We start from the raw sequence: 26,228 nt of genomic DNA on the forward strand, positions 1-26,228 counted from the left end.
GCCGAGGCGGGCGGATCATGAGGTCAAGAGATTGAGATCATCCTGGCCAACATGGTGAAACCCCGCCTCTACTAAAACGACAAAAATTAGCTGGGCATGGTGGCGTGTGCTTGTGGTCCCAGCTACTCGGGAGACTGAGGCAAGAGAACTGCTTGAACCCAGGAGGCGGAGGTTGCAGTGAGCTGAGATGGTGCCACTGCACACTAGCCCTGGCGACAGAGCAAAACTCCATCTCAAAAAAAAAAAAAAAAAGAAAGAAAAGAAACCTTAGCTGAGATCTATATGCCCCTCCCTTTCTTTTCAAAGATAAAATTTTAAACAAATGAAAGAGAAAAGTTGAAATATTAGACAAATTGGCAAACATATTCAATAGTGAGCATGTCCTTCTACACATGCAAGGTATGGTGCTTTATCTAACATTTGAAGTCTTTATAATCCCTTGGTTCTGAAATTTGACTTATACTCATGCACATATTCTAATAATCTTATTAAGCATTACTTAAAAAAAAAAAAAACATGATTCTAACTTTAGAAGCTTCAAAAGAGAGGGAATTATTACTACTTTTTTGCTGTCCTGACTCTATAAATATTCTTTTAGGAGGAAACACTTTTTTCTTATCACTTAATTTCTTCCACTGACCTGCTCTTGCTTCCCCACAATAAACCCTCTCTAAAGGTCTATAAAGAGGTCCCTCTTGGCCAGGCATGGTGGCTCACGCCTGTAATCCCAATACTTTGGGCAGCCGAGGCAGATGGATCACTTGAAGTCAAGAGTTCGAGACTAGCCTGACCAACACGGAGAAACCCCCATCTGTACTAAAAATACAAAAAAATTAGGTGGGTATGGTGGTGCATGCCTGTAATCCCAGCTACTCAGGAGGCTGAGGCAGGAGAATCGCTTGAACCCAGGAGGCAGAGGTTGCAGTGAGCCGAGGCCACATCATTGCACTCCATCCTGGGCAACAAGAGCGAAACTCCGTCTCAAAAAAAAAAAAAAGAAGAGGCCCCTCTTAATAATAAACTTCACACCCCCACACTTAAGCAGATGTGAAAAAGTAACCCATTCCACACCCAGCTCTATTTCTTTTTTTTCATTCACACTCTCTAACCAACTATAAAAAACTAGAGTAGAGGCCAGGCATAGTGAATCATGCCTGTAATCCCAGCACTTGGGGAGGACGAGGCAAGTGGATCACCTGAGGTCAGGAATTCAAGACCAGCCTGGCCAACATGATGAAACCCCGTTTCTACTAAAAATACAAAAATTAGCCAGGCATAATGGCGGGTGCCTGTAATCCCAGCTACTCGGGAGGCTGAGGTAGGAGAATCGCTTGAACCCAGGAGGCAGAGGTTGCAGTGAACCAGGATCGTGCCGTTACACTCCAGCCTGGGTGACAAGAGCAAAACTCTGTCTCAAAAAACAAACAAAAACACTAGAGGACAATAAGAGAGGAGCTATAAACATAAAACCTTACACATGGGGAAAAAAAAGAAACATTTAAAAATTATAATACAGGATTACAGATTAGGTTATGTGGACACCAGAAAGCTGGATGATTTAGGAGGCCTGACAGGGATTCATGATGTCAACTGCATCTGGTGACACAGGAGTGTTAGGACCCAAAGATTAATGACAATTGATTTGATAATGGAAAGAAATGGGGCCGGGCGCCGTGGCTCACGCCTGTAATCCCAGCACTTTGGGAGGCTGAAGTGGGCGGATTACGAGGTCAGGAGTTCGAGACCAGCCTGCCCAACATGGTGAAACTCCATCTCTACTAAAAATACAAAAATTAGCTATAATCTCAGATGCTCAGGAGGCTGAGGCAGGAGAATCACTTGAATCCGGGAGGCAGAGGTTACAGTGAGCCGAGATTGCGCTATTGCACTCCAGCCTGGGTGACAGGGAGAGAGTCCGTCTCAAAAAAAAAAAAAAAAAGAAAAGAAATGAAAGGGTAGGGAGATAAACAAAGGAAGACAGACAGTGGGGAATAACATTAAAGAGGGAAAGAGAAAAGGGACAAACTAAAAGAATCAATAACTGAGATGGAGAAAAAGCCAACAGAGAGAGGGAAGAGAATAAATACAGTACTACTGACCAGTTATCAGATACAACAAATACAACAGAGACGTAGAGTAGGTAACAGGGAGAAATGAGAAATGGGAAAAAGAAAATAAGACCACAGATGAAGCTGGTATGAAGAAGAAAAAGAGGAAAAGAAGGAAAGAAAAGCAGGAGGTGGGAGAAGGAATAGGAAAGGGTAAGACAAGGATAAACGCTTTTTTTTGCTTGACTGCCAAACTTCCCCACGCGGACACAGAAAAATAGTTTCTATGTGATATATTTTACAAAAATATGAAAGTCACATTCACATATTTTCTCTTATTTTGTGATACTCATCTCTCATTTTACAATCCCTAATCTAGCTCCTCTTCCTTTATGCCATTTCTAAGACACTTTCCAGTCTAACACTATCCAACTGTGACCACCCTTTCAGTATTTCCCCTCAACAATTTCCTATCTTTTTATCAAATATAAATTCACATTTGGTAAGTTGGAAGTGGCTTATAAGAGTTCCTAAGCGACTTCATAGACATATAGGTTTTGCCTTTCCAGGCAGACTTCCCAAATCATCTCCTTTTATTTCGCCATGGCATGTAAGTATGACACTCTGAACACAGCCAGTAAGTCCCTTAGATGTAGGAAATAATTCTATAATTTCCCAGCCTTTTCTGGAATTTAACTGATAGTAATATCAAAGATCTCCTGCCTTCATTTTGGCCCCCTCCCCAATGGCATAAAACATCCTAATTATACATGCTCTAATTTTATAAACTAGATCTTCAGGGTCCACTAAGTATTATTATAATAATACAACTTTTTAAACAGCTGACATGTGCAAGGCATTAAAGAATTATACTAGGGCATGGTATACGCCAATTCTATAGCCTAAGGTTCCATGTAGTATACAGTATTCTTGAATATCTGACTTAGATATTTAAGAATTTGGACTTAGTGCTCATGTCCTTACAGAATTTATTCTGCAAGACTGATTTGGGCCTTTAATCTGTACACCTCAGAAAGCAGAGCTACATATCATGGCAACCTTTCTCTTAGATTATTATTTTAATGTACTATTATCAACTACTATAAAAGTCAACAGTGCTGTTAAAAAAAAAAAAAAGGCAACTGAATAGAACAGTTATCCCAGAAACTTATGATGCATCCACAGAATCCCATTTCCAAGACTCCTCTTGGGGTGGTTACATCTAACACCTTCTAAAGTAGATTGCTAACACTTCTCAAGTGAGCACAAAGTACTTTACTACATTTTATCTTGTTGCTTAAATTCATTTCCCTAAAACATGAAGCAAAAATTTTGCTTAACTTAAAACTGTATCTGCTGAATAAGAGCAAGTGAAGAGGAAATGAGAAACACTTACTGCCCTGGCAGCTTCCCCAAAGTCAATCTTTAGCCGTCCCATGGCTCTTATGATTGCAATGATGGACTGTATAGTATTGCTGTAGACAACTACTTTATATTGTTTACATTCATCCTCTGAATACCCATCCTCATGAATGATTCTTTAAAACAAAGAAAACCACAAGTCAATAGCGTGGACCTAAAATGAAAAGATACTATGAATTTTATATGCATTAGGAGAAATCCTAGTCTAACAAAATGCCATATTCCAACTTACTTCATCTGTTTCACAATGGTGCTTTTACCAGATTCTCCAGCACCTGAAAGAAAAGAAAACCAGACTTTGAATTTCTCGGTAATCAACATAAAAGTATAATATCAACACGAATGATAAGTCTAGATTGATGGAAACCACGGGTCCTAGGGAAAATTTTGGTGAGGCTTTCATGTCTATCAAGAAAATGTATGGAGCTTCTCCACTATAGCATTTTACTTTCTTTACATAACTCAGCAACCAAGTATAATTTATTGAAAGTGTCCTAGGGCTTGCTTGGCATCGTTTGTGTAAAATAGGCATATCCAAGGACAGATGGTAACATAAACTTTTGGAGGAACTCATTCACTACATAAAACATGATATAAACACTGAATATGGGCAAAAATGAAATGATAATTTTTTGGTCTATTCATTTTTATTAATTCCTCTGTTGCTGCCTGCCCATACCAGAGAAATGTTCTGAGGGCAATCCTATCAGTCACAGAACTAAAGATGTTTTAAATAGAAGCAGAGAAGGCACTGTTCCTATCAATTTCTCACCATATACCATCTCAAGACCACCCTGCCCTCCTTAGCCAGCTGGAATCACTTTAAACAAATGACCACAAATGTCAAGCTGGCCTTCTGACCTCCTTGACAAAGCCACCTGCTAGATCTTCCCTAGTCAACTCATTTTCCTATCTTTCAAGATCCCTATATCACACCACTTCCCCTCTCTCAAATTTTATAAACCCCTTCCCACTTCTGACTCTCAGCTGATGATCCTGCCCTACTTTTCCATAAAAATTAAAGCAATCAGAAAAAACTACCTCATTTTCCCACAACCACATCTACCAGTCTATCTGTACCTCCATTAATATTCTCTACCTTCATCAACGGATGAAAAGTCTCTGCCAATGTTTTAAAATCAACTTCTCCCCTTGTGCACCTTCATTTTACCTACTCAAGGTCATGGCTGCTGCAATTTCCCATGATATTTCCCATGTCTCAAATATGATCAACTTTTTCTTTCCACTGGGTCATTCTCATCAGCATACAAGCTTACTATACTATTTTCCATCTTTAAATCAACACACATACACACCCCTAACTTTCCTTGACCCCACACATTTTCTTCTAGATACCACTCCATTTTCTCTATCCCTCTTTGCAGCAAAACTCCTCTAATGTGCCATCTATACTCACTGCCTCCAATTTTGTACATTCAATTCTGTCCTTCAGCTATGCTAATCAGGCTTTCATCCCCACCACTCTACTGAAACCACTTCTCAAGGTCTCCAAAAACTTCCATCTTGACAAACCCAGTTGGTCAATTCTTGCTGCTCATCTTAGCCTCTTAAGCAGAATTTGTCTAAGTTGAAATATTTTCTTCACTAGGCAGGCTTCTAGCCAACACACCCTTCAGCTTTGATTCCTACTTCACTCGTCAATCTCCTCTCTCCAGTTTCTGAATCCTTTTTTTTTTTCTTTCTTTTCTTTTTTTTTTTTTTTTTTTGAGATGGAGTCCCACTCTGTAGCTCAGACTGGAGTGCAATGGTACAATCTCGGCTCACCGCAACCTCCGCCTCCCAGGTTCAAGCAATTCTCCTGTCTCAGCCTCCTGAGTAGCTGGGATTACAGGCTCCCACCTTAACACCTGGCTAATTTTTGTATTTTTAGTAGAGATAGGGTTTCGCCATGTTAGCCAGGCTGGTCACAAACTCCTGACCTCAGGTGATCTGCCTGCCTCAGCCTCCCAAAATGCTGGTATTACAGGCGTGAGCCACCACACCTGGCCCAGTTTCTGAATTCTAAAGGTTGTATTGCTTCAGGGCTCCCTCCTTGGCCCTTTTCCCTATCTAAACTCATTCTCTAAGTTATCTAATCTCATCGCCTATTTTTTGGAGACAGACTCTTGCTCCGTCACCCAGGCTGGAGTGCAGTGGCGCAATCTTGGCTCACTGCAACATCTACCTCCCAGGTTCAAGTGATTCTCCTGCCTCAGCCTCCTGAGTAGCTGGGGCTACAAGCACGCGCCACCACATCTGGCTAATTTTTGTATTTTTAGTAGAGACGGGGTTTCACCATGTTCACCAGGCTGCTCTCGAACTCCTGGGCTCAAGCGATCCACCTGCCTCGGCCTCCCAAAGTGCTGGGATTACAGAAGTGAGCCACCACACCCGTCCCTAATCTCATGGCTTAAATACTATTCATAAACCAATCATAACAGGTAACATCTAGTGAGTAACCTCAGCCATGCTGTTCTAACCACTTTGTTTGTAACAACTAATCTAATCCTCACAATAACCCTATGAGGTAGACATTATCATCCCCATTTTACAGATGAGATTAATGATGCAGACAGATGTCAAGTAACTTGCCTACAATTACCCAGTTAGTAAGTGGCAGAACTGAAATCTGCATTCACAGTTTGGCTCCAAAGCTGGTGTTTACTGCGTCTATACTACTGATTTCCAAATTTAGATCTCTAATCTTGGCTTCTAACCTTGGTTCCAGATTCATATATCTAAACCATCTACCTGATATTAGATTTCTAGCAGGTATTTAGATTTCACAAACCTAAAATGCTCAAAACTGAGATACTGATTCCCCAACTCACTCTCACCTCAAAACAAACCCTGCTACTCCCTCAGTCTTCTCATTCCAGTAAATGGCACCAACATTCACCAGTTGCTCAAGTCAAAAATGTTAAGTGACACGTGACTAACATGCAGATAAGACAAGGATGCCAGTGCCAATCTGTATATTAAATATTAGTAAAGCTTAATTTTTTAAATAAAGCAATATAAATAGTTAATGTAATAGTTTTAACAGTTTGTTCCTGAACATTGAAAACCATAGCCAGATCACTGCAAAAGCTTCCTAAATAGTCCAGTGCTTCAGACCTTGCCTTTTCTACAGCCAGTTTGCCAGTCAGTAGGTAGAATAAACTTTGTAAAATGTAAATTAGAATATGTCACACGATCTCCAGTTATACACAAAATCTATGGGCATTTTTGTGCAATATACTCTGGCCCCTGCCTACCTCTTCACTCTCATCTCTTGTTACTCTCCACTTTGTCCTCGCTGCTCTTGTCAGACCAGCATTCTTGCTTTTCCTCCAACATACCAAACCGGTTCTTACTGAGTTAGGTCCTGACTCTGTCTTTCCTGTCTTTAAGTTTACTGTTACCTGAAATAAGTTTTGCAAGATTTTCTTTTTCACAGAACAGCCTTTTCTGACTAATCTATCTAAATAGTTCTCACCCCGTCACAGTCTCTCCCCTTATTCTGTGTTATATTTTTTCATAGCACTTACCACTTCCTCACATGACAGATTAGCTCATTTCTTATCTTCCGCACTAAAATATAAGCTCCATGAAGGCTTATTCATCCCTGCATTCCCAGGGCCTTAAATTGGTCATGACATAAATTATCTACTCAAATAAATATTACTAAACAATGAATAATATTTAGTAACCATGATTCTTTACTAAATATTTCTCAACTTTACTAACCAAAAGTTAATTAAAATCCAAATATAAAAATTCTAGACAACTACATTCTTATGGAATCAAAAGGTACATTTATATATGACCTTGTCTTATACACAATCGATAATCGGGTAGTACTACATAGTTAATATTCAAGTAGCACATAGTGACTTTCTTAGGATGCTGTTATAAAAAGGTGAATCCTCTCATTCATATCTAAAAACACCAATGATTCTACTCTGGGGAAGAAAATACAAATGCATACCAGTTATATTTTAAATTGTTTAAAAGACAAAATTCCCAGATTATCCATATTAACAAGAGCTACTAAATTAAGAAAAGTTGAGATTAATAAATCAATGTGTACTATTCTTTTATATATTGAAAACCACATTTCCATCATTCATGTGAGATTATCTTGAATGAAATAATAAATCTATTAATCTCAGAATCAGTTTCTACCTATCTCATTAATCCTAGCCTATGGATGTGCTGATTTAAAAAAAAAACCCTCTGTTGCCCTACCTCTCTCACATTTTTCCAAGGCTCCCTGAGAAAATGTCAGTTTGCCTTTCCCTTTATTATCACACTAACATCTTCTTCCGAGCTTCCAGTAATCCCAGCACTTTGGGAGGCCGAGGCTGGTGGATCACCTGAGGTCACGAGTTCAAGACCAGCCATGGCCAACATGGTGAAACTCCGTCTCTACTAAAAATACAAAAATTAGCCAGGCGTGGTGGTGGGCACCTGTAATCCCAGCTACTTAAGAGGCTGAGGTATGAGAATCACTTGAACCCAGGAGGCAGAGGTTGCAGTGAACCAAGATCACACCATGGCACTCTACCCTGGGCAACAGATCGAGACTCTGTCTTAAAAAAAAAAAAAAAAAGGCCGGGTGCGGTGGCTCAAGCCTGTAATCCCAGCACTTTGGGAGGCCGAGACTGGTGGATCACAAGGTCAGAAGATCGAGACCATCCTGGCTAACATGGTGAAACCCCGTCTCTACTAAAAAATACAAAAAACTAGCCGGGCGAGGTGGCAGGCGCCTGTAGTCCCAGCTACTCGGGAGGCTGAGGCAGGAGAATGGCGTGAACCCGGGAGGCGGAGCTTGCAGTGAGCTGAGATCCGGCCACTGCACTCCAGCCTGGGCGGCAGAGCGAGACCCTGTCTCAAAAAAAAAAAAGAGGCTCTTCTAACTGCCCACAGAACTAAATACGGATTTGTTTCAGTGGGTGTTCCGGGGGGCATTTTATACAAATAAAGAGTGAATCACTTTATACCAAAAGTCTTTGACCCACTCGGCTTCTAGATCACCATTTTTTTTTTTTTTTGAGACGGCGTCTCGCTCTGTCGCCCAGGCTGGAGTACAGTGGCGTGATCTCGGCTCACTGCAAGCTCCGCCTCCCGGGTCTACGCCATTCTCCTGCCTCAGCCTCCCAAATAACTGGGACTACAGGCGCCCGGCACATCGCCCGGCTAGTTTTTTTGTATTTTTTTAGTAGAGACAGGGTTTCACCGTGTTAGCCAGGATGGTCTCGATCTCCTGACCTCGTGATCCCCCCATCTCAGCCTCTCAAAGTGCTGGGATTACAGGCTTGAGCCACCGCGCCCAGCCATTCTAGATCACCATGAAGGGTGCCACCATCTTATCCGTCTTCCAAGTATGAAATATAAGAGTCATCTGGAACCCACTCACTTCTCTTCTCTCCTTACCAAGCTGTAACAAAATCTTCTTTCTTCTTACGCATTTCTCAAATTAATCCTTTCTATCCTTCACATGTCTGAGCCTGATGTTGCACCTATTATACGTTACTGCTGTGATTTTCTGAAGCTTCCAGCTCAAAGCCCCTCTCCCTTCTCATCATTTCCAAACGGCACTTTTTTTTTTTTTTTTAATAGTCTTGCTCCATTGCCCAGACTGGAGTGCAATGGTGCAAACTCAGTTCACTGCAACCTCTGTCTCCCAGGTTCAAGCAATTCTCCTGCCTCGGCCTCCCAAGTAGCTGGGATTACAGGCCCTGCCCCAAGTGGCACAATTTTTAAAACCATCAGTTTATCTAACAATTCTCCAAATTATTGAAACACTTTCTATAACCCTTTCTAATTAGGTCTGGGTTCTTCACTTTTACCTCAACTCTCTGTGCTCCATTGTTCTAGCAGTAAGCTCCCTTTTCATAACATCTCATTGTTGCGTTTTCCCCAAGCTGCTTCCTATGTTCCATCTCCCTACCCCACAACACACGTGGTGTTTGGAACTTCCTAATTTTATCGGCATCTTTTATCTCTTTTTTCAAAAATTTATCACAAGTTTAAGGGGAGATTCAGTTGCCCATCTTCAATACATCAGGGAAGTGATAGTTGAAATACAAAGAATGGGAAGATGCAAAGGATATTGCAAAGACAGCATCTATGGCTTGGAAAGGGAGGAACTGAAGAGAACTCTGTATGCAGAAGGGATGGAACTGCGCAGGGGGTTAGGATATACAGGGGAGAAAAAGTTGGAAAGGTCCCAGAAACAGGAGGGAATAGGATCCATTCAACATAGAAGCTTTGTCCTTTAAAAGATATCCTATGTAAGTAGGGAAAAAGGATGAGAGGTGAAGTCACAGAGATTTTTGAGAATAAAAGGAGGAAGGAAGCCATGTTAGTCTCATTCTCAATAAAAGAGGCAAGGCAATCTGCAGAGAATAAAGGAAGAGGATTAATTTAGAAAACTATCTGGGGACAGGGCATGGTTGGTTCACACCTATAATCCCACCACTCTGGGAGGTCAAGGCAGGAAGATCACTTGAGGCCATGAGTTCAAGACCAGTCTAGGCAACATAGGCAAACCTCATCTCTACCAAAAAAAAAAAAAAAAAACCAACAAAACAAAACAAGAATAACACAAAAAATTAGCTGAGCCTAGTAGCACACACCTGTAATCTCAGCTACTTGGGAAAATCTCTTGAGCCCAGGAATTCAAGGTTGCAGTGAGTTACAAGTGTGCTACTACACTCAAACCTGGGCACAGAGCAAGACCTTGTCCCAGCAAAAAGAAAAAGAAAATCATCTGTGTTTATCTACAATTTGAATACATAATCATCAACACTGTTAAACCCAAAAAAAATTCACCAATATGGAGCTGGGCACGGTGGCTCATGCCTGTAATCCCAGCACTTGGGGAGGCCGAGACCGGCAGATCACAAGGTCAGGAGATCGAGACCATCCTGGCTAACACGGTGAAACCCCGTCTCCACTAAAAATATAAAAAAAATTAGCCAGGCATGGTGGCGGGCACCTGTAGTCCCCGCTACTCGGGAGGTTGAGGCAGGAGAATGGCGTGAACCCAGGAGGCAGAGCTTGCAGTAAGCCGAGATCGCGCCACTGTACTCCAGCCTGGATGACTGAGCGAGACTCCATATCAAAAAAAAAAAAAAAAAAAAAATTCACCAACATGTACTCTAATGTAGAATCACTGTATTTACCTAAACATGGGTTTTTGTTTGTTTTTTGTTTTGAGACAGAGTCTTACTCTGTCACCCAGGTTGGAGTGTAGTGGCACAATCACAGATCACTGCAGTCTCAATTTCCCGGGCTCAAGCAATCCTCCTCCCTCAGCCTCCTGAGTAGCTGGGCGTAGCTAGGACTACAGGTGCACACCATCGTGCCTGGCTAATTTTTTTTTTTTTATTTTTAGTAGAGATGAAGTCTCACTATGTTGCCCAGGCTGGCCTCAAACTCCTGAGCTCAAGCAATCCTCCCGCCTCACCTCCCAAAGTGTTGGGATTACAGGGGCAAGCCACTGCACCCAGCCACATGTTCTTAATTGAATTTTTAAAATGATCTCTGAGCAGGTACCAGAGCATATGCTCTCCACCCCTCAATAACATATATTACATTATGGGTATGCAAAGTGAGAGATGGTGATAATTTCTTTGCAAGATAATTTTTAAACAAGGCCTAAAGTGATTGGAATTTGGAACTGCTAAAACAAATAAACCATTTTCATATATGAGCAAACTCATTCAGCTCACATACAGACTGATTTTAAAAATTAACCCTGACAGATGGCTAATTCTCAAAAAAAAACACTATCCCCTGAGGCCTTCTCTTTTTTCTCTTTCATTTGACTAAAGCCAGTCCAAAGAAGATACATGAGTATATTATGCGAATTTCTATTTCTGTACCTTCAAGCACAATGAATTTCCTCATTTGAATGGAGGTCAATAGAAAATGCTTAAAACAGTGCCTGGCACACAGTAAATGTTCCATAAATGTTAGCTAGTTATTATTTATGAATGCTCTTTTCAATGTTGAGAATATCACCAAGTAACGTTAAGGCCTTGCAAAGTTTCATTTAGTAATAACAACTTGGATACTGATGTTGGTTCAAAATTCCAGTAACAATGGTATAACTATTTAGCAGTGGTTTCATAATAATAAAATCCTAGACAGAATCTGGATTCACACACTTAAACTGCAACTTATAACCTGAAAATTACAGCAAACTATAATATATCAAAGCATTAGTCGCTTTCTTCAACCTATCCTGAAGAACAAAAACAGTCTCTTCCTTAAATGTATTTTCAGCCCCAGATATTCCTGTCTACTATCGCCTCTCCTTTTCATCCATTTACATCTCTATAGCTTTTCCTTGAAGCTTTCTCACAGGTCTCTCTGTACCACTACCACCTGAGATAGCGGTTATTCCAGGGGTACCTGAAACATCTCCTCTTCCTGTTAAATACTGGTTTCTATAGAGAAATCTTAAAATTTTTAGTAGCAGGATTATAATTAGAGTATAGCCCCTCTTCCAGAGGTCTGGACAGTCAAGTCCCAGTATGGCACTATTTTTAGATAACCTTCTAGTCAGTGCTAGACCAACACTCTCTCTTCTACCAGCCCCCGTTATCAGACATATAGGAACATATGACCAGAATAGGCACAGACAGCCCCTCTCTCACAGCAGGCTGAAAGCTTGATCAGCAAATAAAATAGATTTTTTTGCTAACTTATTCTCGCCTTTCATTTACAACAGGAAAGAAAAAAGAATTGTGAGCATCTACAACTAAAGATCATAGGAGAAAGCCCATGCTATTTCCAATAGGAGTACCTACTGCTCCTGGTTGATTCCTTTTAATAACAGGTATAAGTATGTAACTCTAAAAATTCAGAGTAAGGTTAAAAATGACATTTTAGGCCGGGTGCGGTGGCTCATGCCTGTAATGCCAGCACTTTGGGAGGCTGAGGCGGGTGGATCACCTAAGGTCAGGAGTTCAAGACCAGCCTGGCCAACATAGTGAAACCTCGTCTCTACTAAAAATACAAAAAATTAGCCAGGTGTGGTGGCAGACACCTGTAATCCCAGCTATTCAGGAGGCTGAGGCAGAAGGATCGCTTGAATCTAGGAGGTGGAGGTTGCAGTGAGCCAAGACCATACCATTGCACTCTGGCCTGGGCAACAAGAGCAAAACACCGTCTCAAACAAACAAACAAAAATGACATTTCATTCAAACGGCTTTTCAAGGTACTACACTTAATTTAAAAACCAGTTGCTTCTTAGTTCAATAAAAGAAAAGGCTAGAAGAATAACAGGAAAAACAGCACTGAAGAAATAAAAATTTTTTTAACAAACATGTCTCCTACATGCCTTTCGAAAATGCTGAAAATTGTGACTTCAAATACAAATAAGTTTATGGACTTTATGGTCTGGTGGGAGAAGTTAGAGATCTATTTTTCTTGTGAAATTACCAAGTTTCCTTAACCTACAATCTCAAAACAGTTTTTCAGCCATCCCACTATCCCTCTAAACATGACAAGCCTCTATATATGCTATAAACATCCGTGAAACTCCTATTTAACTCAGACTTCAACTCCTTGCTGAAGCCCTCCTCATTCATTCTGAACAGTTATCACTTCCACTCTGGTGGCTGACATAGATTACTCCCTTTGCACATCAGTTCAAGAGGTTAACTTCCAAAACTAGCTCCCAAACTGTCCTTTCCAGCCACCTCACCTCATTTTATCTCTAGCCAGCTCTGGCTACTGTAAAAAAATTATTTGACTCTCTTCCTAGCTCCTAATCTCCTTGCTTCTCATAAGTTGCTAATTGGTTTTCCTGATTTTGATTAAAATAGTAATGAAACTCTTTCTGTCACAACCTGAAAACCCTTCCATATCTATGTAATTCTCCCTCAAGGCACCCTGACCAGGCTCAACCTGGCTTTACAGGGTAATGTCAAACACTATTACATTAGTACTTGGTCAAATTATCGTAATTATTCAGGTTTGTGCCTGTTTAGGACTCCACTAGCCCTAAGCTCAAAGCACAATCCTTGAAAGCACCAAATTGTGATTTCTTTTTGTGTACCCCCCGCCAATCTAGAGCAAAATCTAGGACAGAGCAGGCACTTAATGACTATCTGTGAGATGAATGGCTTGAGTTTCTATAATATTCGGTGGTTGCTTAATCACATGAATCACGATGCCAGATGCAATGGATGGAATCTTCAATGTGGGTAGTTAACAGAAACAGAAGATGTCCATTCCTATGCTATCTTTATTCGGCCTCACACCCACTCTTGGCCCTTCAACTGTTATCCCATGACTGTACTGATAATAAATTTGGACTCACTCACTAACCTCACTCCCTTCTAGCCTTACTCTCAAACCCTTGTCCTAGTTCCCTTGCACTCATCATCTCATTCTATCCCTAACCCCTAGAAGAGTATATAAAACATAGTGAGCACTCATTTATTATTTGTTCAGGGAGATCATCAATGAGTGTGTTGTTTTTTTTTTTTTTGAGACAGAGTCTCACTCTGTTACCCAGTGGCACGATCTCGGCTCACTGCAACTTCTGCTGCCCGGGTTCAAGTGATTCTCCTGTCTCAGCCTCCCAAGTAGCTGGGGATTACAGGCGCCTGCCACCACGCCCGTCCTATTTTTTTTTTGTAGTTTTAGTAGAGATGGGGTTTCACCATCTTGGCCAGGCTGGTCTTGAACTCCTGATCTCATGATCCACCAGCCTCAGCCTCCCAAAGTGCTAGGATTACAGGCGTGAGCCACTGTGCCTGGCGACGAATGAGTATCTTAAGGATAAAAGAAGGCAGTGAGTTGTAACTGGAAGAGAGCTAATGGTCTTTTCTTTGAAAAAGATTGTTCTAGGAAGCAATCACATACCAATTATCAAAAAAGCTTAAAGGGCATATGAGAAAATTTTGATAAACTTAACTGACATATTAGAATTTCAAAACACCTGCCTGCCCATAATCTCTTCTATAAAAATCCCTACTTCACTACCTCAGTGGGGAATGGCCCACACGATCTAGGCCACATCCTTTCCTGTGACTGAATTGAGAGTAAATACCTAACACAGGAGTCACCCAGTCACAGACTGTTGGGGGCCTACATGACCTAGCTCTAAAAGATGAGCAGGACCAATTGGATTATCTGAGGAATCTGCACTAGGAGATACATGTGAAAAAAACCTAGGCTACCATAATAGAGCTTCATGCACAACAAGGTCACAAAGGAAGAGATTCAGAGGAAGGTTGGTCTGGAGAGAAGAGAACAGACAAATGTGCAGTGAGACTTAAAGGAGAGAGTTCACAAAAAAAGAGACATCAAGTAAGTGAGGAAAAAGAGAGTGAATGGGGGAAGGGCACCTTTTTTTTTTTTTTACAACAAAGGTTGTTGCCCCAGTTTAAAAAACAAAAGACAAACACACACACAAACAAAAACACACATGGATGGGACCAAGGAAAGAGAAAGAGGGGAATAAGGTAAGAAAGCAAAAAAATTAAATAAATAAAATAAAATAAAGGCAGAAACAGTGAAGCCAGCAAGAGGCAAAAACAGACAAAAAAGAGAGACAACAGTCTGGCCAAAGAGCTGCCTCAGTTCCTGCGGCCTGATTCTCCAACTCTTCCTGTATTCCCACATATACCTTTCTATAGTCTAACAATAACCTATCAACCCACCAACTTTTGGTCCTAGTTTGAATGAGTTTTCTTTTCCTTGCCACCAAAAAAAAAAACACAAAAAAAAACTGAATGGAATTGGCTTTAAGGACATGAAAATCACCTTTTTTGCCTTTAAAACTTTAGGTTGTTTTTTATTAAATAAATATTGTATACATAAAAGGGAATACTTACAGCAAATGTATATAACAAAAATATCTATGTACCTATTGTCAAGCATAAAAAATTAAACATTACCATTTATCTTTGAAGCAACCTATGTGTCCCTCCCAATATCAGTTACTGTTTCATTAAATATTTCTAGAGGGTAAAATATGTAATGACAGAGGGGTAGATGTTTTTTAAAGGCCCTAACAACCAAATGGTTTGTTCTGAGTTTCACATCCTTCATCAATTACATACATAGACAATAATTCTATCATTTTACAAGCATCATAAACCATAAAGCAGAACGTTAATAGGCATTTTACATTCATAAATCATCTAAGGAAGGGTTGGTTTGAGTTTTTTTTTTAAAAAAGGCAGCTCACTCAGCTAAGCAGCTCTCCTCAAAATGTTATCACTTAAAGGGGGAGAAGTACATAGAGTTCCTTCCTTGGCTTTGAATGCTTAAGGGAGCAGTCACTTGTGAGCAAGGACAGGGATCATCCTCTGGCTGCCTCAGTGGTTTTTGTTTGTTTGTTTTCTGAGACAGTGTCTTGCTCTGTCACCCAGGCTGGAGTGCAGTGGCATAATCTCTGCTCACCGCAACCTCTGCCCCACCCCAGGGCTCAAGCAATCCTTCCCTCTCAGCCTCTGGAGGAGGGGACCACAGGCGCACATCACCACACCAGCTAAGTTTTGTATTTTTAGTAGAGATGGAGTTTCACCATGTTGCCCAGGCTAGTATCAAACTCCTGAGTTCAAGTGATCCCAAAATGATGAGATTACAGGCATGGGCCACTGTGCCCAGTCTCAGTGTTCTAATTTTGGCCTGTGGTACGTTTCCCTCTACTTATTTGAAAGTAGGGCAGCAAAAAGCCATTTTGATGCTAATATTAAATTACGCAGTATTTATATATGACATGACTGAAAACTGTCTTTTGTTTAAAGGGAACAGAACTGACAGAAGCAACTGTAATGCACAAATAATCCAAATATTTCATTTTAACCCATAGAAATAATTATTCATTACATTGCAGATGTCCTCCAAAGTTAACTGCAATGCTAAATCACTTATCAAAACACCTACATCCCAAAATTCTACAATTTTGGGATTTAAAACGTTGAAATCACATTCCTCCCTACCTAGGGCCCTCTAACATTGATAGCCGCATAGAGCACGTTTCTACAGGTGTATTTAATCAAATGTAAATCAAACTACACTTTCAAAATTCACTAACAGCAAACACTACACACTGAGTTGCCAGATAAGAATGCCTGCAATTTCAATTTCCTTTACTATAATAAATGCTCACCAAAGCTGTTAAGCTAAAACCCAAAACAGTCTGGATTTCACATATGTATTTACTTCTACTTAACCTTTTGTTACAGCATGAATTAGTGGAGGAATGGCAAAAAAAAAAAAAAAAAAAAAAGCTGGTAATAAGAAGGAGAACAATGCAGTCTCTGGGATGAGTTCCCCTAAATTTTATACACACATACATATGTTGGTATCCACAGGGGATTGGTTCCAGGACTCCCCTAGGATACCAAAATCCACCAATGCTCAAGTCCCTTACATAAAATGGTGTAGTATTTGTATATAACCTACACACAATCTGCTGTACAGTTTAAATCCTCTCTAGATTATTTATAATACCTAATAAAATGTAAATGCTATGTAAATAGTTGTTATACTTTAATTTTTGTCATATTACTTTATTTTTCCCAATATTTTTTATGTCATTGGTTAAATCCAGATGCAGAACCTACTCCATATGTGTGCATACATATATATTTTGTGTATGTATATACACACACACATATATTCATAGTATACACATACATACATAATACAGCTTAAACTACAGCTACCAAAAAAATTCACATAAACACTCTCCAAATCCTCTGCATACCTTTTCAGGCTCACCTTCTACACTCTTCCTGTACCAACCCTTCATTTCTTTTTTTTTTTCTTTTTGAGACGAGTCTCGCTCAGTCCCCCAGGCTGGAGTGCAGTGGCGCGACCTCGGCTCACTGCAAGCTCCGCCTCCCGGGTTCACGCCATTATCCTGCCTCAGCCTCCGAAGTAGCTGGGGCTACAGGCGCCCGCCGCCACACCCGGCTAATTTTTTGCATTTTTAGTAGAGATGGGGGTTTCACCGTGTTAGCCAGGATGGTCTCGATCTCCTGACCTCGTGATCCACCCGCCTTGGCCTCCCAAAGTGCTGGGATTACAGGCGTGAGCCACCCCGCCCGGCACCAACCATTCATTTCAATCAAATCTATTTGCTCACTCATGTTCTGAGTCTTTGTGCTTACTATTCCCTTTGTCTGGATATCCTTCTCTCCAGCCTCTGCCTTAAGAGTTCCTATTTAACTTTCATCCCAGCTTTTTGCTTGGTAAAATATTCTAAAAGGAAGAAACTAAAAAAAAAAAAAAAAGAAAAGTTGCTATTAATTTTCAAAGCCCATTTCAAATGTCACCTCCTCTGGGAGGGCCTCCCTGATGTAAACCTCTCTCTCTCTCTTCCTCCTCCTCCTCCTTACAAAATTGACTATTCCTTCTGTAATCACATTTTATTACCATTGTTTACTTGCATATCTCCCCTACTTGAACTGCTTAAGAATTCTGTGTATTTCTCATTTATATCTCCAGGCTGGAAAATAAGTTAATACATGAGCCTTCCACTGAACAGTGCAACACTGAAAACCAAAAAGCTCAATAAAAAGTAGCCTTGACTAAATGCAATAGTGTATCCTGGATTGGATCCTGAAGCAGAAAATTAGTGGGAAAACTGCTGAAATCTAAATAAAATGTGAAGTTTAGTTAACATTAAGGCACCAATATTAATCTCTGAGTGTTTACAAATGTACCATAGCTACGTAAGGTATCAACCTTAAGGAAAAACAGGTGTAAAGTATATAGGGACTCTGCACTATCTGCAATGATTTTCTGTAAATCTAAAATTTTCCCAAAATTAAAAGTTTATTTTAAAAAAATTGAGTAGTCTAGAAAAAGTTTAAAGAACTACTTCAACTTTTGCTGGGGACATGAATATGGATTTTAATTACAAACATAATAACAAAAATAGAATAAGAAATACTTTTCTTCTTAGAAGCAGAAGGAGAAAAGAAGCAAATTATTCTCAATACCCTGGAATGAACCAAAATTAAGACTGCACTATCCTAACATATACCTTAGGACTACATTACCTACATAAGTCATGGTAGTAGTTTTATCATTATATCAAACAAAGCCCTGTTTTGAAGTTAATGATTCCCAAGTTCTAACTTGAAGAAATACAGGGAAAATGTTCTGTTAAAGATATGTCACTTTAAAACAACCCTTCAAAACTCACTTTCACATCAGCTCTTTAAGAGCAGTGAATCAGGTCAGATAAGGTGGCTCACACCTGTAATCCCACCACTTTGGGAGGCTGAGTTGAGAGGATCACTTGAGCCCAGGAGTTAAAGACTACCCTGGGCACTGTAGGCAGACCCCATGTCTACCAAAAATTTAAATTAGCCTAGCATAGTGGTGCATGCCTGTAGTTCCAGCTACTCAGGAAGCTGAGGCAGGAGGATCACAAGAGCATTGACTAGAGAGGACTTTTGCTGTTTCTCAAATGACTTTTTTTTTTTTTTTAAGAGACAGGGTCTCACTCTGTCAAATTTTTTGTAGAGATAAGGTCTGGTCATCTTGCCCAGGCTAGTCCTCCGGCCTCAGCTTCCCAAAGTCCTGGGATTACAAGACTCTGCCCAGCCAGTACAATTTAAATATACAAACAGAGTGTATGTTTTGATCACAGCAAGGCATGCCTGACTCAATAGCTGCTACAGCTAGAAAAAATTCAGAATATTATACTGAGCAGCAAAATAATAATTATTATTATTACGACTTAGAATACTATCTACTTCCAAGAGCAATAAGAATTCTTTGAGATATAAAATACTAACATGTTCAAAACACAGATGTTTTGTATTAATATTAAAAACATGGCCGGGCACAGTGGCTCAAGCCTGTAATCCCAGCACTTTGGGAGGCCGAGACGGGCGGATCACGAGGTCAGGAGATCGAGACCATCCTGGCTAACATGGTGAAACCCCGTCTCTACTAAAAAATACAAAAAAAAAAACTAGCCGGGCGAGCTGGCGGGCGCCTGTAGTCCCAGCTACTCGGGAGGCTGAGGCAGAATGGCATAAACCCAGGAGGCAGAGCTTACAGTGAGCTGAGATTCGGCCACTGCACTCCAGCCTGGGCGACAGAGCAAGACTCCGTCTCAAAAAAAAAAAAAACATTTATCCATCTGAAAACGTGACTTGGTGACAAAAAGAGGACCTAACAGCAATTAGTAATGGGATCAACAAACACAATAACATCTCAGCTAATCCTTAACAATCTTCCTTAAACTTTTAGTTATCTAAGTCTAACTTGGAAATCAAAGAAAGTTCAGATCTGAGGACTACCTCTTCCTGAAACTTGTTTCTAAGATCACTAGCCCATTATTCAGGTACAAGTCAAACAAATTTGGTCTTTTAGGTATCTTTCTTCTTTGCATAGTTCACATCAGATATATGAATTTGTTACAACTTAACAGAAAGTCATGAAAAATAGGGTATTTCACTTACATAAAGCACTGTATCTATCAAAACTAGAACAATTAAACAGTGATCCTAACACAATGTTATTCAGTTCAAGCAGCTTGAATTACAGAAATGATACAGCTGATTACTAAGCCGGTAACAGGATCACCTGGACAGATAAAGGCTTAAAGATAACTTTAACTTGCTAAACACCGAAAAAGAATTATACCAAAAGACAATTAAAATTGGAGGGGAAGTCAAATACTAGAGTGATTTCTTTGTATTTTCTTTTGAACACTGACATTAGGGGTACTTCATGAATTTACATTTTTCAGGTTTTTAACTTCAGTTTTTAACTATCTTTCTAACCAGCTTTATGATATTAAACTAATTTCAATCAGACTCAAGAATAAGAGACATAACACAAAAATAGTTATCTTTATAATTTGCTAAAATATTCCATCTGGTTAACAATACTAAGTTCACAGACAAAGGACCCCTGAGGTTCAATTTAAATCCCTCAGTAGTAAAAAGAAAGGAAAATGAAGCTCAGTGATAAGGACTAATCTCTCAATTTTCAGTCTCTTTGCCCTATATTAATTGCATGGTATCTTCTATTTCTGATGTGAGTTACCAGTTCAAAGAGATGTGTTTTGTTATTGCTAGTCTACTATATTTTACTGACTAGAAAACAAAGTTTAAAAATGAACTTCCGTAACGTGAACAAATTCAGTGCACACTGCTCTAGACATTTTTTTCCTTTTTTTTTTTTGAGACAGAGTCTCGCTCTGTCACCCAGGCTGGATGGAGTGCAGTGGCACAATTTCAGCTCACTGCAACCTCCGCCTCCTGGGTTCAAGCAATTCTCCTGCCTCAGCCTCCTAAATAGCTGGGATTACAGGCGCACACCACCATGCCCGGCTAATTTTTTGTATTTTTAGTAGAGAGAGAGTTTCACCATGCTGGCCAGGCTGGTCTCCAACTCCTGACCTAGTGATCTGCCTGCCTCGGCCTCCCAAAGTGCTGGGATTACAGGTGTGAGACACTGCGCCTGGCCGACATTTCTTATTAATGAAGACCTGCATCCCTTCTTCCCCATTCCCTTCAACAAGCCCTGTGCTCCCGCCACAGAACTAAACTAAAGGTAAAAACAAAGCATGGATAGCTTAACTCTATGAGCAATCTACTTTGCCAAATGTTTTTACCTACTCTCTAACAAAAACTTAGAAGCAAAATTATTAATAAGGAGCAAAAATAGTGTTTTATTTCTTCCCTTAGCTTTGGACAATTTTCTGATACTCATAAAAGTAGTAAGAGGAAAAATTAGCACAAAAAAAAAAAAAGCCAGGGTGATGATGAAGCACAGACCCTGAGCTGGTTATATGCATTTTAAAAAATTAATTCCTAAATTAAAATCAAAGGTAATTAAATTCAGGTTACATTAACTATTCTGAGTTGAATGTGTTGATAATGGGACTTTAAAATCCTGTACCCTACTTCAATTTAATTTTAAATTTTGTTTTTGTTTTTTGAGTCAGAGTCTCACTCTGTCACCCAGGCTAGAGTGCAGTTGTGCTACATTGGATGCCTGCAACATCCGCCTCCCAGGTTCAAGTGATTCTCATGCCTCAGCCTCCCAAGTAGCTGGGATTACAGGTGTGCGCCATCACACCTGGCTAATTTTTGTATTTTTAGTAGAGACAGGGCTTCACCATGTTGGCCAGGCTAGTCTGGAACTCCTGACATCAGGTGATCTGCCCACCTCAGCCTCCCAAAGTGCTGGGATTACAAGCATGAGCCACTGTGCCTGGCCTAATATTAAATCTGAATTTAAGTTATCTCTCCCAACCTTACAAGATGGTAATATTGAGAATGAGCAGGCACGTTCTCATGAACTAACGAGAAAGTAAAGCAGTGATATGTTTAGTTCCTCAATATTCCCATGTCATTCCATTATGTTCAACTTATATTTAGTGAGTGCGTACTAGGTGTTAGGCATTGTCATCTCTTTATTAAGCATTAATTCTCTGGCCATGCCTTTAATAGAGAATTTGGCCTACTCCAGTCCTTGAAAGGGTTACCTTATAAAACTCATGATACCCCATCAACCCTGCTATACCCCAACCATACATGACTGGATTGTGGTTGGCACATGACAAGGTTGGGCCAATCTGATACTCTTTCCCAGGAACGGGAATGGGATCCTGCGAGCCTGCATCAGATAACACGAAGCACTTGAACTACCAGGTCGGGCAGTGTGTGAGCCACAGAAGATGTCAGAGTAAGCCAAAGTTGAAGACTCGGGGGAGGTCATTCTGCTCTAGGAGAAATAGGGGAGAGGGTGGGGGTTGGGTATCACAATCCACGTACATACAACCTACCCGTATTTCATTTCTTACCTATTCTTGAATGTCTAACACCTATGAAGTTGCCTACTGTGTCCTTTCAATATATCTTTTACTTGTGACTTGTATGAGTGGTGTTCCTATTCCTTATGGGCAAAAACACTTCAGCATTATATTAGGTCCTGCAACAGATACAAAGATGAGAAATACTTAGTCCTCCTGCCCTAAAAGACCATATTGTTAGGACCAGATAAGTTCATAAATAACCATATATAAGGCAGACTATAAGTGGCATAAAAAGTAAGGTTTCAAAAAGAGAGAGTCATGTCATATCCAATTCAGAACATCAAAACAGTTTCACCAATGGTGAGGCATGGTGACTCACATTTGTAATCCCAACACTTTGGGAGGTCAAGGCAGGGTAGATGACTTTAGGCCAGAAGTTTGAGACCAGCCTGGCCAACATAGTGAAACCCCATCTCTACTAAAAACACAAAAAACAACTGGGCACAGTGGTGCACACCTGTAATCTCAGCTACTCAGAAGGCTCAGGCACAAGAATTGCTCGAACCTGGGAGGCAGAGGTTGCAGTGATGCAAGATTGTGCCACTACATTTCAGTCTGGGCAACAGAGTGAGACTGTCTCAAAAGTTTCACGAAGGAAAGAGAACTAAATAGTAATCATAACAGACAGCAATCTGAGATTTTTAAAATGTATTTACTAAGAAAAATAAAATATTAAAATCCTAGGTCAGTCTACCAAAAACCTTAAAGACCAAAAATCTGGAATCTAGTAATGACTGAGTCATAGGACCTCACAACTGACTGGTTGTAAGAGAGGAGTTAAAAACAAGTGCTGTTTTCAGTCTAGATGATGTTGAGAATGGTGGTACCGAAACAGAAAAGTTCCCAACAGGTGGATTTGGGGGTGAAGAGTGAAGGCAAGTTCTGTACTGGATAAACTGACTTGAGGTAAGTAGCAGGATGTAGTTCATTAATACGCTGGGGGAAGAGCAGAAAGAGAAGCCATCTCAAGTAGAGAGAACAGATTTTTCAAAAATTCCAAGTAAAAAACTGTCCTCTAATAAAGGAACCAAAAGACTCTTCACAATGTCTCAGTTTTTTCTTCCGCATTTTGAACATTCCATTTTTGCATAGCTACTGATTTTCCTGCCATCTGTCTCTCTATATTGTTTTTTCCTGGTTACAGATGAGGGACTTTTAAGAATGGAAGTTAGAGCCTGAGCACAGTGGCTCAGCCTATAATCTCAACACTTTGGGACACTGAGGTGGGCGAATCACTTGAACCCAGAAGTTCAAGGCCAGCCTGGGCAAGATGGCAAAACCCTATCTCTACAAAAAATTAGCCAGAGGTGGTGGCATTAGCCTGTAGTCCAAGTTACTCAGGAGGCCGAGATGGGAGGATCGTTTGAGCCCGGGAGGCAGAGGTTGCAGTGAGATTGCGGAGGTTGCATTGAGATTGCACCTGGGCGACACTCCAGCCTGGGCGACACTGCACTCCAGCCTGGGCGACAGAGCAAGACTCTGTCTAAAAAAAAAAAAAAAAGAGTGGAAGTTAGTGGAAGGACCTGATGAAACACACACACATACACACACACACACACACGCCTTTCCCCAAGAGAAAGTATGCTACAGAAGAAACCAGGGAAGGAAGAGAGACAGGATACGAAAAAAGGAAATATCTGCAGAGGCCTAACAACTCCCTTTTCCTTCCCAAGAAGCTAGAGGATGAAGAAGCTCAGCACCACGGGGGAGGAATGGCATAGTGCTTCAGGTTTTACTAACCATCTCTAAAAGATCTCTAGGCCAGGAATCACTTTTTTTTTTTTTTTTAACAACTGGTAATCAATTTATTAAAATAGTTGACTTAAGCATCTGCAATGGTGACTTCCATCTCAACTCCTGGCTCAATACTGATGGAAGCAATCTGCTTAACAATCTCAGAAGGACTGTACAAGTCAATGAGTCGCTTGTGGATTCTCATCTGGAAACGATCCCATGTCTTAGGACCTTCAGCACAAGGAGTTTTTCTTGTAGTGATTCTCAAAGTCTTGGTAGGCATTCGAACTGGTCCTTTCACTTTCAGGTTCTTTTCCTTCGCGCCTCTGATCAAGTCAGCACACACCTTTCCCAAGGATTTAACGTTGCGGCTCGTTAGGGTGATTGAATTCGGTGAATTGCCACCTCCGGCTCCACGGGTGTTTTTCCGGTATCCTTAAAAGCCATGGCTGCTGGGCGGCTTCCTGACCGACTTGTTTCTCGGCGAGAGCGAACAGCGGTGAGTCAGGAGCAGGAGCGTGCGAACCAAAGATCCGCAAGTCCTACAACCGCGTCTTCCTCGAAAAGGAGGAATCACTTTTAACAGAGACAACTGCCTAAAAACTAAAAGACTTTTTTGTAATAGTGCATATAAGTTTAATATGCTAAAAATTATTTTTTAAAGAAACGTAGTAGCAGCACTTATTAGAACCATCCATGCCCTGTCAAATCTAGTATTAAGCACCCTACTCTATGGCCATCAGTGTACTACAGGAATAGTGCAGTCGGGGAAGATTACATTATTTTAATTCCTGAAAAGGGCCGTATTTTCAGACTGTAAAAGTGGTTAGTGCTTCTACATGTGGCTTGTCAATTATCCCAGCACCATTTGTGGAACTGGGTGTCCTTTCCCCACTTCACATTTTTGTTTCTTTGTCAAAGATCAGTTGACTGGAAGTTATTTGGCTTTATTTCTGGGTTCTCTATTCTGTACCACTGGTCTATATGCCAGTTTTTACACCAGTACCATGCTGTTTTGGTGATTATGGCTTTATAGTATAGTTTGAAATCGGGTAATGTAATGCCTCTAGGCTTATTCTTTTGCTTAGTCTTGCTTTGGCTATGCGGGCTCTTCTTTGGTTCCACATGAATTTTAGGATTCTTTTTTCTAATTCTGTGAAGAATGATGGTGATACTTTAGTGGGAATTGCATTGAATTTGTAGATTGCTTTTGGCACTATGGTCATTTTCACAATATTGAATCTACTCATCCATGAGCATGGGATGTGTTCCCATTTATTTGTGTCATCTATGATTTCTGTCAGCCGTGTTTTGTAGTTTTCCTTGTAGAGATGTTTCACTTTCTTGGTCAAGTATATGCCTATGGTATTTTTGTTTGTTTTTTGTTTGCAGCTATTGTAAAGGGGATTGAGTTCGTGATTTCATTCTCAGCTTGGTTACTGTTGGTGTATAGGGCTAATGACTTAAATCTAAGACCCAAAACCATAAAAATTCTAGACGATAACATTGGAAAAACCCTTCTAGTCATTGGCTTAGGCAAAGACTTCATGACCAAGAACCCAAAAGCAAATGCAAAGACAAAAACAAAAATTAAAAAAAGGGGTTTAGGCCGGGCGCGGTGGCTCAAGCCTGTAATCCCAGCACTTTGAGAGGCCGAGATGGGCGGATCACGAGGTCAGGAGATCGAGACCATCCTGGCTAACACGGTGAAACCCTATCTCTACTTAAAAATACAAAAAACTAGCTGGGCGCCTGTAGTCCCAGCTACTCGGGAGGCTGAGGCAGGAGAATGGCGTAAACCCGGGAGGTGGAGCTTGCAGTGAGCTGAGATCCGGCCACTGCACTCCAGCCTGGGGGGCAGAGCAAGACTCCGTCTCAAAAAAAAAAAAAGGAGGGGGGGTTTAACTAAACTAAAAAGCTTCTGAACAACAAAAGAAATCAGCAGAGTACACACAACCCACAGAGTGGGAGAAAATCTTCACTATCTATACATCTGACCAAGGACTAATATCCAGAATCTACAAGGAACTCAAATCAGCACGAAAAAATCCCATCAAAAAGTGGGCTAAGGACATGAATAGACAATTCTCACAAGAAGATATACAAATTGCCAACAAACTTATGAAAACATGCTCAACATCACTAATTATCAGGGAAATACAAATCAAAACCACAATGTGATACCAACTTACTCCTGCAATAATGGCCAAAATAAA

At 40.5% G+C, this 26,228-nt stretch overlaps 1 protein-coding gene and 1 pseudogene across 1 annotated transcript in view; both read right to left on the reverse strand.

The window, feature by feature from the left end:
* GNAI3 (G protein subunit alpha i3) overlaps positions 1-26,228 on the reverse strand; it is a 48,579-nt gene that overhangs the window by 16,557 nt on the left and 5,794 nt on the right. Inside the window, exons 2-3 of the mRNA XM_033197215.1 lie at positions 3,703-3,745; positions 3,445-3,586 (exon numbers count right to left, since the gene is read on the reverse strand). Coding sequence (XP_033053106.1) covers positions 3,445-3,586; positions 3,703-3,745 — 185 coding nt within the window. The remainder of the gene's footprint in view (positions 1-3,444; positions 3,587-3,702; positions 3,746-26,228) is intronic.
* On the reverse strand, positions 24,051-24,602 carry LOC117075133 (annotated as a pseudogene).

Source organism: Trachypithecus francoisi, unplaced genomic scaffold, assembly GCF_009764315.1.
Source record: "Trachypithecus francoisi isolate TF-2019V2 unplaced genomic scaffold, Tfra_2.0 Lachesis_group5, whole genome shotgun sequence".
NCBI lineage: Eukaryota > Metazoa > Chordata > Mammalia > Primates > Cercopithecidae > Trachypithecus > Trachypithecus francoisi.